The sequence below is a fragment of the Liolophura sinensis genome, chromosome 12 (genome assembly GCF_032854445.1).
Source record: "Liolophura sinensis isolate JHLJ2023 chromosome 12, CUHK_Ljap_v2, whole genome shotgun sequence".
Taxonomy (NCBI): Eukaryota; Metazoa; Mollusca; class Polyplacophora; order Chitonida; family Chitonidae; genus Liolophura; species Liolophura sinensis.
The window spans coordinates 19,520,233-19,534,500 of NC_088306.1; the positions used below are offsets into that span (position 1 = coordinate 19,520,233).

The 14,268-nt window shown below is 39.0% G+C and overlaps 1 protein-coding gene across 1 annotated transcript in view; it reads left to right on the top strand.

Moving 5' to 3' along the window:
• LOC135479768 (NALCN channel auxiliary factor 2-like) overlaps positions 1-14,001 on the top strand; it is a 73,931-nt gene extending 59,930 nt beyond the window's left edge. Inside the window, exons 2-3 of the mRNA XM_064759674.1 lie at positions 6,471-6,636; positions 12,424-14,001. Of these exons, the coding sequence (XP_064615744.1) occupies positions 6,471-6,636; positions 12,424-12,683 (426 nt within the window). The 3' untranslated portion in view covers positions 12,684-14,001. The remainder of the gene's footprint in view (positions 1-6,470; positions 6,637-12,423) is intronic.
• The last annotated feature ends 267 nt before the right edge of the window (positions 14,002-14,268 follow it).

Here is a 14,268-nt window from a genome sequence, read left to right on the forward strand (position 1 = left end):
AATAAATAAATAATTATTCAAAGTTGCATAAATCATTAAGAATCAAGCAAAACATGTCATTTGAAAAGTGCTAATTAAACATTAGTTAGAATACAGTAAATGGTGTTGGCACTATAAGCATTTGATAATATAGAGAAAAAATCTGAATTTCATGAATGCAGCATAAACGTGACCATCACTGGAAAATGTTGGGAGTATTTTTTAGGGAATTTGGGGGATTCATCTTCTACAGTTGAGGAAGGATGCCTTGACTGGTACACATATATCCAGTCTACAGATTGCTGTAGTATTCAGCAATGCCTGGAGCTGGTCACACTGGGAAGGCTCCACTAATCATCTTATTATGTGTAGCTTGTAAAGATAACATGTGTTTTTGTGACAATCTTAGGAGACTTGAAAAGAAGGCATGAAAAAACAACAGTTATGTTTGACAGTTATAATTACTGAAAAGTGACAGACCATTTTCCATTACAGTGGATGAAATATGTGATTCTGACAAAACCAGTGCTCAACAACACCATCAAACTCTTTCTCATCACTCCAGTACTCTGCCTTCTCCAAGATATGCCTGATATATTGCCCAAGTCATAATCACGCTCAAACAAGTGATTCTTAGCAAAAGCAACTGTTAGGATGAACTTTGTACTTGTTCACATGCAACCATGGATCATATTAGTTTGCTCCAGAACCACTAGCTCTCCTATTATAGCAGACGGACGTCGATGTCTCTTTTGGTAGAGTGTCAGCTTCGAGGTGGTAGATCTAGGGTCAAGCCTAGGTTGGGTAAGCTGTAACATCCTTGCTTGATGTTCAGCATGAAGGGGATAATGCAATGACTGGTTGACCCATATCAGTATAATGGCTCGGGCGGGGCAGCTTATTTACCCTCGGTAAGTTGTCTCTGTGAAGCAACACTAAATAAAAGAGTGGTGGAAATCTGTATTGCAATGAGGAGGCACATTACATGCACTCTTAATGACTCCTTCGTTGTCATATGACTGAAAAATTGTGAAGTATGATGTTTAATCCTTAGCATTCACTCACTCCTATGATACTACATACAAAATCTGTATGTAACAGCTGGAAAAGTTTTTCAATAATTTGCTAAAGTTTGGGGTTTTTAACCCCAAGCGCATTGGTTTCCTCCACTCAGGTAACTGACTACTGTCGTTTGTCAAAAATTCTTGAGTATGCCATTAAACACATTTAGTAAAAAAAAAAAAAAAAAAATTTAAATTTATTTGCCTGATTCTGAACCTTACACAGGTTGCTGGCAGACCTTCCCATGTGTGCCCGGAGAGGAAACCAGCATGAGCTGGACTTGAACTCACAGTGACCACATTGGTGAGAGGCTCCTGGGTCATTACGCTGCACTAGCATGCTAACCAACTGAGCCACAGAGCCCCCACCCCCCATCTTATTATTTGATGACATTTATATTCACGACAGTGATAGGATATAGGTATAAGAGTGAAGCACGCATATAAGATCCAGATGAGCTTCTAGAGACAGCATTGTTAATGTTTGGTCAGTTGTATTTTAGCCTTGATTGACAAGTTAGAAAATGTCTGTTGCTAGCTGCCAGTCATGTGTTGTTACTCAGCTTCTGATGAGAGGAAGAAATTGGTCACAGCACTTTACGGGATAATCATTAGCAGGTGTGTCACCTTGTCTTTAGAAGAAGGTTGTGCCACAGTGAGCCCTGATAACTATGGTGTATTTAGCGTGGGTTGCAGTGCATATACACCTGATAATGTCAAGGGTCGTTTTGTCTCCGCCATTTAAACTAGAAAAAAAAAACTGAACTCGTAGTTGTACATTTGACGTTATGTATTGCTCTTTTGAACTGGTTAACCACCTCAATGATTGACGGCTTAGGTAAATTGATAGGCATTGTTAGACATGTGCAGATTAAACACTGAAGAATGGGCATAGAAATGAGGGGGCATTTAGGAGCCCACCTGCGGCTTGACTCACTGACCCCGCCTTCACTTGCCCTCCCCCATGTCTTGGCCTGTCAAAGGCCTGATAAAGCATATGGTTTTGTTTGATATTTCCTAGTGTGAATTACTCTTACCTGTGTCATTTTTTGCCAAGATTTCAAAGAATGTGATTGGCTCTTGGTTACTATTGTGCAGCTGGGCAAATGACGTTTAGATTTTTAGGTGTGTTTTTCTACCAGGGCTTCAGAGGACATGATTGGCTCTTGGTGATTACCGCTAGATTCTCAGGTGTGGTTTTAATGTCATGATCTCAGACATGTTTGCCTGTGGATGACAGTAGCTCGATTCTCAGGTGTGATTTTATTCTATGATTTCATGGCATGGGTTTACCCCGGGCTGTGCCCAGTTTCCTCCCACCATAATGCTGGCCGCCATCATATAAGTGAAATATTCTTGAGTATGGAGGAGTATAACACCAATCTAATAAAATAAATAAATAAATAAATGTAATCTGTGTTTATAGTTGCTGTAATTCCTCAAGGTTTTTGCATGATTATTCAGTCACAAGGTCATTATTCTGTATACACTGATAAAATTATGCCTTTTTGTGAAATTTGCCTACCAACGAATATTGTGTTGTCCTCAAAATTAAATATAAAATGTGCAGAATTTGCTTTGAATGTTGGTCTTTCATATGTGGCAAGGTTGAAGAATTACAGTACCTCAAAATGGTTCATCCTGTTGAACGGAAACTTGATACTTGGCTTCAACAGACACCAACAGGTACATGAACAGCTTCATGCGGATTTATAACTGCCACTTCCAACGGTTGGCCAAATCCGAGATATCGGTGATGTCTGCATGTGTAGTCGATCACCGCAATCTCACTCGGGGATCACATGACTGTACATCCTACGGCCACATAAGCCTGCGGTCAGATATCAGTGGAGATGTTAATGGAGGCGTTTTGTTTGTCTTGGATGGAATCAGAGCAGGAAAGGCCAGTCGCTCTGTGTTTGCCTGGCCGGCTAACTAGGACGGGGATTTTCACAATTGATTAATGATTGGACGGAGAACTGTGATGCATGAAGTGGCCGCTGATGTCCGCCAACGGTGTATACTGACCACCCTTTGCAGACCTGTTTCTGTACAGGCCTTTTTGGAGAACAGGTCTCCTCAGTGGTGCGGTACAAAGCCTTAGCATGTGGATAGGAAGAGTTGACACGCCAAGCTTTTAATTCCAGCAGGTTTCTCTTTACTACTCATTCCATAATCACAGAATAAAATCAACCTCTTGCTTTCTGTTTTAGGTTTTAGGACCCAGGAGCCTCTCACCAATCATGCCATTGGGGTCTCTGTGAGTTCAAGTCAAGCTCATTCTGGCTTGGGAATACATGGGAAGGTCTGTCGGCAACCTGCATATGGTCATCGGTTTCCCCCCGGGCTCTGCCCGATTTACTCCCACCATAATGCTGGCTGCCGTCGTTTAAGTGAATTATTTTGGAGCACGGCGTAAAACACCAATCAAATAAATAAATAAAAAAATATTTTAGAGGAGTTATTTTGTGGATAACTTGAATTCCTGTAAGTTAGATTCATTTGAGATAGGCTTTGATGATACAGTGCACGTTGACTTTGATGTTGTTTTGATAATAACTGTGGATCATTTTATAACTGTGAAAAAAAAATTCACAACAAAAGAAGCTATGAAATCCATTAGTGGAGCAACATGCACCTGTTCCCAACTTTTCCCTCTTCGAAAATGTGAAAATCAAAATGCCTTGGTTATGAAGTGACTCCAAAGGCCTCAGGGTATAGTGCTAGCTATACCTGTAGACAGAGGCTAGGTTGTGCAGGGTGAGGGACAGGAATTCAGTATCACCCTGATCTAACCACCTGTCACATGTCTATCACATGTCTGTCACGACCCCAGGCTCCCCACTACACTCATCTACTTAAAATCACATCAGTCCTAACCTTAGCCCTGACATTTTGTCATTTCCCATCAGTTTTGTAATTGAAGGATTTTTATTAATATTGAACAGATCAGTCTGGTGACCATGTAAATAAATGTGCTAGCTACTACACACTATTTAGTCCTTATATGATATTAGCTCAGCCTGTGAGCAGTTGCGAAGTGGAACCTCTGGCATGTTGGATGCAGTTTATCCAATGGAACTGATACAAGCTATATTAGAGAACCTGAAATTTCTTGCCTTCTTGTCTCTATTCCAAAGCAAAATGACCGGCCCGTATAGCACAGGTGGTAGAGCGTCCACTTCAGGAGCGGTAGATCCAGGATCAATCCTGGGTCGAGTCACACCTAAGTCCTTAAAAGAGGAAACTTCCTGGCTTGGCGTTCAGCATGAAGGGCATAGTGCAATGACTGGTTGACCCCTTTCAGTATAATGGCTCGGGCTTGGCGGCTTACTTGCCTTCGGTCAGCCGTCTCAGTGAAGCAGATGAACTAGATGAAAGAGGGACAAGCGGACACATTACGTACAATCTAAGGATTCCTTCATCGTTGTATGACTAAAAAATTGTAGAGCACGACGTTAAACCCCAAGCACTCACTTCCAAGCAGAATGATGGACACAATATACCATATTTCACCTAAAGTTTAGCATGTTTCAGGTGACACATTTTGCTTGGTTCTGATTAACTTATCCACTTTAAAGGACCACTTTGTTTATATCTATGTAAATTGATCTAGAATTCTGTGGTAAATAAATAAAGGTATTCTTTTAAATAATAAATATATGGGTGTTAATTTGTGTGAAAGAAAAATATGACACTATTTGATATAGTGTAACCTCATAAAACATAGGAATAATACAGGGAATAATATGGTTAACAAATTTGCCGTTGATTTTGATTTTCACTAGATCTGGCCATGCAGAAGACTTCGGCTAATGATGATACATGCACTCATATTCAAATAAGGTTGATTCATTATCAGTTTACTCTGACTGGTGAATAATTTTGGTGGCTTTTTTTTGAAAAGAAAACACTGCAGTAAATAAGATAGACAATTTTTGTTTGATGCACAGTCTAATCTGGGATATGTATGAACTGTAAAAACAGAAGATTTTGGAAATGGTGTCAGAAGTGGGATGTTTAACAAAATGATGCATTTTTCATGAATGTGATGCCATTCCTTTAGTATCTATTCATCACAGGAAAAGGGTTTTTCTTTATTATTCACTAGGAATTAAATTTTCTTGGTCTTGTAGAATACTTTCTTCATGTGCAACATAAGTGCATAGCTTGGAGAGTACTGTCATGACTGCAGGTATAAAAGAAACTTGCTGCAAGCCATGTGTTAATAGATGTGCAGAAAAATTATTTCTACAGTTCATGATGTGTGTAGATGTGAATCTTGTCTAATAGATATTTCATTCTTTCTTCAACCTTTTCCCTCTATTCTTCACAGGTCAAACAAGCAAGAATTGGCTGTGTTCTTGATCATCCATACTGGAAGAGCTCGCCTTTCTGCTTCTGTGGATGCAGGAGTTGAATGAGAATTTTGCTGTGTGCGATACACATACAAAGTCAGTCTGAGTGATGTTAAAATGTATTCTGTTACTGCAGCAGATTGTTCTGTTAAATACAACACACAGAATCCTTCAGTTAATTCAGCATAAATATAGGGTTAGACAATAACCCAATAACAGAACACGTTCTAGCATCGCTCAGACAACAGAATTTCTGTTATTCAGATTGAATAACAGATTAAGGTTTTTAAGTGTACATGTAGGTCGTTCTTGACACTTGTTTCACAGTGGTTTGGAATGCAAGCTGCCTCAAGACTGGCTCTATGTCCACAAAAATATGTCTCGTCTCTGTTTGTTGGAAGCCTTCTGAGAATGGGGTTGTTTCCTCTCCATAAATGATGTTGTATCTCCGTGCTTTGAAACTGCTATTTGTGATAGTGTACACACTGTATTTGTCTATTTTTAACTTCATGGTTTACCTAAGTGATATTCCAGCATTCTGATATTTGCTGTCTGTCTGCCTGTTTGCAGGATGCTTAACAGAATTTGATTATCTTCCTTCTGTAAAACTGCAGTATTTATGGGATTGTAAACACATACATTATAAAACTGTATGATCTCTTTTATATTTTACCCAAATGTTATATTAACCTTCTCATTTTGTCTGTCTGAAGAAGTTGTACCACTGTACTTGGCCCAGTGTGTCCTGAGTTACTGCTATGGTACAGAACCAAGTACTTGTACATACATCCTGACTTTGTCCGTTTGTCCGTGTGTTCACAGGAGGCATACAAGAATTGCCTACACATTTGATCTTACATTATTACCTTTTAATGCTGCAGCGTTCTGACTTTGTCTGCTTGTCTCTCTGTTCACAGGAGGCATACAAGAATTGGTTGTGTGCCATCTCTATACCGTATTACCTCTATGATACAGAATGTACCATGTGACATTGCCTACACATTTGATCTTACATTATTACGTTTTAATGCTGCAGCGTTCTGACTTTGTCTGCTTGTCTGTCTGTTCACAGGAGGCATACAAGAATTGGTTGTGTGCCGTCTCTATACCGTATTACCTCTATGATACAGAAGTGCTGCCATGCAAAGACATCTGTCTACAGGTGGAAAAGTCCTGCCCTTTTTTTCGTCCTCTAATGCTGGAAACCCATGCAGGTGACCCTAGTTTTATATGCAAAGGTGGGTAGAATAGTTATTAAGATCTTAGTTCATTGATTTAAAGTAAAAGAAAGCTAAAATGTGAACTAAGGTTCATCATATAGACATCTGGGAAGTGTGCATAAAAATACTTTCATTTATTTTTTCAGATTTTTTTAAAGGGTGTTGAAAGGCATTCAAATATTTAAATACTGTGGTGAGCTTTATGAGCTAGATCGATGGTATCTAGGAAGTCTGACGTCACATCACCTTTTATTTCCTGATGTTTACCAGGAGGAAGGAATTTTTGGGAACATTGTTTCATTTCAGTAATCTTTCACTCATGGGTATAAAGAGTTATTCCAATGTTCAGTGTGGTGTTTGGAGTTGGAAAAAGTTCCTGTGATGTCAGAATTCCTAAACTCTGATGATATGGTACATAAAACCCACCTTAGAATTCAAATGTTTGAATGCCTTTAACTCTTTTCGCCAAAAAGCCAAAAAAACAGTAAATGAAAATATATTTATGTATGATTTTAAGTGGTCTATTTAATGAAGCCTTCTTTGATTTTTAGAGGTTTTTTTCCTTTAGTGCTAACTATACTGAATAGTACATGTTTAACTCCTAAAATGAACTGCTTAATAATAAATTGAGGATATGGTGGCTGGGTAAAGTCTACCTCAAGTGTCACAAATATGGTACCGCACATTTCTTTCTCCATTTTTTTAATTAACTAAATAGGACATGACATTGAAAATTTTATATCACATTAATCTGCTCATAGTTTTCTAATCAAAACGTCCCCTTTTTCCATCTCCGAGCATCATACCAGAGATGCACTTAATTTCATATTTCATTCAGTCAGTTAAACAGTACACATGAACTTCACTTTTGTTGGACGATAAATCATTCAACTGGAGAGGTAATTAAGAAAATATCATAATGTTTTGGCTCAGTGAGAAAACAGTTTTAAATCAGTGAACTGTTTTTTTTTTTTTGGAGACCTTTTACAAATGCTCCTTCGATTGACCTGTTTATCTTTCTAGTTATTTTTCAGGTAAAAAAAATTATGAATTACCCTAAATGGCCTAAAAATTCAAATACAAAAGATCATTTTTGGAGGGAAATAAATGTCATGAGATATTACTTCTGGCGATAAGGTTTACATTTTCCCAGTAAGATATCATCCTACTTTCCAAAAACACCTCTCCAAGCACCTTCCTAAAATCAAGAGAAATCCCGGAATCTGGCAAAATGAGCTGCTCAGTCATGGACAAAATTTTAGATAATTTAGGGTACATGCAGATGTATATGATACTATTTTCTTGTTAGTGTTTGTGTGCAGTGGTATAGTATATCACAGTGATTGGAGCAAATCACTGCAGTGAGTAAGTAAATTACAGGACCCACAGGATGGGTAGTACTTATGAGTCATGTGCCCTACACTAGAATGTTCTAGAGCTTTGTTCTGCAGTCAAAACTCAATCACATCGTCAGACTTACTGACAAGTAATTATTCCTCTGTCCTTGGAATGCTGATTAGAAGGGAGGTTTTTGTCGGCCCATCTTTGGTGGTTGAAGGAATTTTCCTTCCGCTTAATTTCTGCCTTTATAAAGCCATCAGGCTGTGCATGCTGTGATTGGATTAGTCTGTGGTTACCCATTAAACAAAGGTCTAAACTCTCCCCAATAGGCAATCTTCTGTAAAACTTCCTGATGAGATGCGGATTCATAACTATTGATTCCTCACAAAAACACCACACTCTTGGCAATTAGTGATGTGAAATGCTGTTAATTAAGAAATAAAAAGTTTGACGAATGGGCTGTGATAGTCTGGGACTTTGTATCGAGAAGATATGCATTTAGACAAAAGAGATGCACAAATGCCTTAATATGTTCATGGGAATTTGCTTGGCGCACGAGTTGCAAGTTCAGTTCCAGCCTTGAACAGGAAATTTGTAGATTCTTTCTCTCTTGCTGATTTTAGGGCCTTGGTAGCGGTAAATGGTTTATAAATAGTTGAAGGCCACTTGTATTTCACCGAATGGTATGGTGTGTAAGTCTGTATGTATGGGTACTTGGGGAAAATTTAGCAATGTTTTTTTCCTGGGCACTCCTGTTTCCTTCAACAGTAAAACTGGCGGCCATGGTATAACTTAAATATATATATATATATATATATATATATATATATATATATATATATATATATTACAGGGCTAAAGAGCAGTCTAGTAAGTACTGCGTCAAATGAACCTCTAGGCATCACATTTGAAGTCGGTGGGAAACGCAAATCTTCCACCATAAAACTCAGTATCATCCACTTTTCCAAAACAGCTAGTTAATTAATATAAATCAGACTTTTTCTGCAGTAAATCTGGTATAATCGGGCTAAAAGTTTTCTGTAGCCATCCCAGTGGCAAGCCCTTAGCCTACCTGTAGTTTGCCTGAGGTGCACTTTAGGCATATTAATGGAAAACAGATTCCACACTGGTCCAGGCATAGTTTTGTAATAATGAAACATTTGTAAGGCTTTATGTACACAGGCCCTGAGGAGTATTTGAATTGTCGAGGTACACATCAAAGTGGTAACAATAAGCCAGGTAGCTGTTGAATGGTGCCCCAGTGCGCATGTTTGTAAGGTGTCAGAGGTGAGAGGACATGATCATTTATGCCTATGGTACAACATTACAGTCTTCAACCACAGCCCAGAATTCAGCTTCAATACAATTTCTTAAAATATATTTTTTAAAATTTTCCACTTGAAACTCTCCTCGGACCCACTAAAGTTACAGATGTCATGGGGAGTGGAATAAATTACACGGATTTCGCTCAACTGTGTGTAACAGAGGGTTATAATGCTTTAACACGGTTACATGGATTTGTTTGTCCCGCCATGAGGAGATCTTGATCATGCACACTGTAATAGCATAGCCACACCTTTGACTCTGTGGCTATTTTGCTTGTTGGATAAAGTGATTGACTGGTTGTGGGCCAAACTGGTTTTAAACCTCGGACTATTTTTGTTTAATTTTGGACGTACTCATTATATTATGGAAAGGCACTTACTGCCTTTCTCGTGTTGTAAACGTGGCCTCGCCACAATATGGCTGAAATATTGACAGCATGTCATTAAACCGTAATCACTCACTCATTCATTCATTCATTCATTTAATTTCAAGATTATGAATGCAGCAGTGGAGTATAATTAACAATTGTTTGTGTTAAAAATAAGAAATAATTTCTTGTATGAACTGCACTTGGGCCAAAATAAAATGATGATGGAAAAAAAAAGTGCAGAAAGGGCGACTGAGGTGGCGGTAGATCATTAATGGAGTATTGATCTCTTGATCTGAGGGAGGGTTTAAACACAGAGGGGATGGCTCACGCCACAGCCTGAGGGGAAACGTGTGTGGCATACGACCCCACAGTTTGTCAGACACTGTAACTTTATTGCCAGTGTTTATTCTGTGTGCCTGTCCCAATGTGGTCAGTGGATCCCAGATAAACACCCATCTATCGATTACAAATATCACATGACATTGCATAACACTTCATGTAATTCTACAGTTGACATCGCCAAAGCGTCTCGCGCTGCTCAAATTTGCCTGGAAAAGACCCATATTTGCATTCCTTTGAGGACTGCATTTGGTGAGATGAGAGTTATGTCCCCTGATGCTCAAGTCTGTTTTCTAGTATAGAAAGGTTGTTATGCAGTAAATTATGTCAAAAAAAGGAGTTTTTTTGTGAATTAACTTCATCAGTATTTGGTGTCTCTATTGGATGATAATTATGATGTGACAGGAGGAGCTTTCATGTCATAGTTTCAGTAGCTACTGTAATTCTTCACCCTTTTCACATGTTTGCAGGGTTTTTATTTAAGCATATTCTGAAAACATTACTCTGTGTGGACTGCTCAAAATATACTTTTTGTGAAGCCCTGAAATTGGCCAGTCCAACTAATGTAGCTCTTTCTCTGAAATGAAATAAAAAAAATATGCATAAATAGCACTGAAGGTTGCTCTTTTATATCTGAAAAGGTTGAGGAATTAGGGTAACATGAATTTCCATGTAGAAGTTGGGATCAGATGATTGAGTTCTAGAATGTTCCAAACATGTGACCTCTAAGGCACTGAATATGCCCCCCACCTCACCCCATGTATATACGTATATGTGTGTGTATATATATACATATATACATGTGTGGGGGTGAGCATTCATCCAAGACCTCAATGCTTACTTATTCAACATTACAGCTAAATCATTAACCTAAGTAAGACCTCAAGGCTACATTGTCTTGATTGAAGCTCCAAGCCTGTTGCTGACTGTATCCAGCTATCAGGTTTCTAGACACGATTTGTGTGGGTAGACTAACAGGGTGTGCTGAAATACCGCTGTATATACATGTATGCACTGTGCAAGAAGAGGATGAACCTGTATTACTCTCTGTCCAGTCTTAAGATAGTGCTGTGCCAGAGTATTGATTTTAAAGGCGAAGGATGCATTGCGTAACCAGTCCCTGCAGTCTCTGTGCCTGACGCTTCTGGCTCAGGCAGGACATATTTTATGCTGATCTCCCCACTGTGCTGCGACACAAGATAAGACTGGGCCATCTATCATTTCAATCCTACCTCTTCCCCCCTCTCTCTGTTCAGCCGGCCCAAATGAACTGGACCGATTTACATTCTGAGAAACCTCTGGTTGACATTTTAGGAGAAACAAAGTGTTACGAGTGGAGAAATGATGTAATGTGTGCTGTGTGGTCGTTTCAATGTTGCCGGTGGGTGGGTGAGTGGGTGGGGAACTATGAAGGTGAGGTGATGTACATGTATGTGAGTCGGGGGGTGGGGGGGGGGAGCTGGAGGGATGGAAGGTACATGTGCATACCATTAAGTTCTTTCAGAGGTATATAGAAGTTAACATAGTGACATCACAAAGTTTCTTTATGGATAAGGCCTGCTGATTTATTTTCACTGATGTTTCCATGTACATTTTAACATCACTATTAAGCATGTGAAGACAGAACCAAAAAAATTCAGTTGTAGGTAGAACTAAAGGTAGAGCTAATATGGCATTGCCATGGGTATGTAATTAGATGAAACAGTCGGTAGTTCTGATTTGGCACTTTTCTGGCTATAGGTGAAATAGTAGAAGGTTGGGCTTTTATGACTGGGATTATTTAAGAGGGGTAGAGATAACTGATATATGACACTGTGCTGTTTGAACAAGGTTTGAAAGAAGCATGATGTGAATTAAAGAAAATGCACATGGTTTACTTCAATAAACGGCCTGGGGAGTGCATAAGAGTGATCTGAAACTAGTCACCAAGGTCATGCTGGCTTCCTCGTCGGCAGTACTTATGAAGGTCTGACAGCAACTTGCAGATTGTCATGCTTTCCTCCGTTCTATGCCTTTTTTCTACCCACCATAATGCTGGTCACCATCGTATAAGTGACATATTTGTCAGTATGGCGTAAAACACAAATCAGATAAGTAAATAAAATAATCCCCAATGTGCAAGAGAAGCAGTTATGCTGTATTACCATATATTGTAATTCTTCTAATTTTTAGGATAGATACTAGTCGTGCTGAAAGCAAAAATTGCATTTCTGTGTCAGTTTTTTTTTTGAATAGTAAAGAGATATATATGTTGTTCAATAGAAGCATTAACCATGTGGGAAAAGAGAAACTCTGTAATCCTGTTACATTTGTTTGTTTGTTAACTAAAAAGAGCAAACCAGGTGTCCCAATCATATGAAGAATTACAGTAAGTTCAAATTGTTTCATTTGTTTACTTTGACGTTTGTCTTTGTTTTATCTTTCTACAGACCCCCAAATTCAAGGTAACACCGATGCAGTATATGGACGAGCGCCAGCATGCTATCAAATGTGCCACGTGGATTTATGTCAGGTGGACACAACAGAACAGTGCCCCGAAATTGACCTGAGTGGAAATGCTACGTCAGCCACAAACTTTGCTACGAGGATGGGGTTGCCTCCCTTGTCGACGCACTCTTTAGCTCAATACGGCTTACTATGGTGGCTTATTCACACCATGTGCTTACACCTAAGCAGCGGGCTCACATAGGGATTCCATAATAGGTGTAAACAATTATAAATAAATAAACTATAATATATGTACATGTGTCAAATAAAAATTAATAAAATTACAACAATATGACAATAATAAATTATGTAATTAAAAAAATAGTCACCTGTAAATGAGAAGACATTATTCCATGCCATTGTTGTTGTTGTGGTATGGGATGGAAGATGAACGCGTGCAAATACAACTGGTGATAAACTCCTGGAAACGTATTATAATGTGTTACTATGGTTACATGTATATACACTCACATGTATATAGAAAAAGACGAAAATATATATGGATGTACATATACATATATAAATATTTGTATTAAGGTACATGTATGTGTATGAGTGTATGTAGCCAAGACAAAAAGACTCAGGCCGTTTATTCAGTTAGGAAGACGAAACAAAAGTCTCCATGATAGGCCTCTAGACACTGACAATGTTGTTTATCAGGCTAACTGTGGAGGCCTTGTTTGTGTTCAACATGAGAAATCAACATCAAAAGGATAATCCAAGATGGCTTCATGCGTTTCTGTAAATAGCCAACATTTTATTTTGTCTCAGGGCTCGGAGAGGAAAAAAAATTTCGTCCGGTGAAACAGTGACTTGCCTACTGTTTCCATGGTAACTTCAGTCTACTGCATCTCTTTGTGATGGAATAATTCTTCCATGTGTTTCTAAAAGATCATTGAAATGGCGGTGGCAAAAACGGATGGAATTCTCAAGCTTCTTAGCATGATCTCTCTGTCTCTATATATGTATAGGCTGTTGCTCTGCCCTAAGATGGAATCTACTGTGCAGCACTCAAACCAATCCTGCGTGGATTGCATGGAATTTTCATGATTCAATTACTATTGGTTTAGAGTTCTGTGAGGAGTCACAAGTATTCAAGGAGCCAGCGTGTGATGGCATTCACAAGTATTCAAGGAGCTTGCTTGTGGTAGCATTCACAAGTATTCAAGGAGCCAGCTTGTGATGGCATTCACAAGTATTCAAGGAGCCAGCTTGTGATGGCATTCACAAGTATTCAAGGAGCTTGCTTGTGGTGGCATTCACAAGTATTCAAGGAGCCAGCTTGTGATGGCATTTCACAAGTATTCAAGGAGCTAGCTTGTGATGGCATTCACAAGTATTCAAGGAGCTAGCTTGTAGTGGCATTCACAAGTATTCAAGGAGCCAGGGTTGTGACAGCATTCACAAGTATTCAAGGAGCCTGCTTGTGGTGGTATTCACAAGTGTTCAAGGAACTGGCTTGTGGTGGCATTCACAAGTATTCAAGGAGTTTGCTAGTAATGGCATTCACAAGAATTCAAGGAGCCTGCTGTGGTGGCATTCACAAGTATTAAAGAAGCTAGCTTGTGGCATTCACAAGTATTTGAGGAGCTTGCTTGTGGTGGCATTCACAAGTATTTAAGGAGCCAGGTTGTGACGGCATTCACAAGTATTCAACGAGCTTGCTTGTGGTGGCATTCACAAGTATTCAGCAAGTTTACTTATGTGAAGTGTGCTGTGTTCCAGTATGTGAAGCTATGAGGCAAACGTGACCAGCAAAAAGATTTCGAAGATACGCATGATTCTAA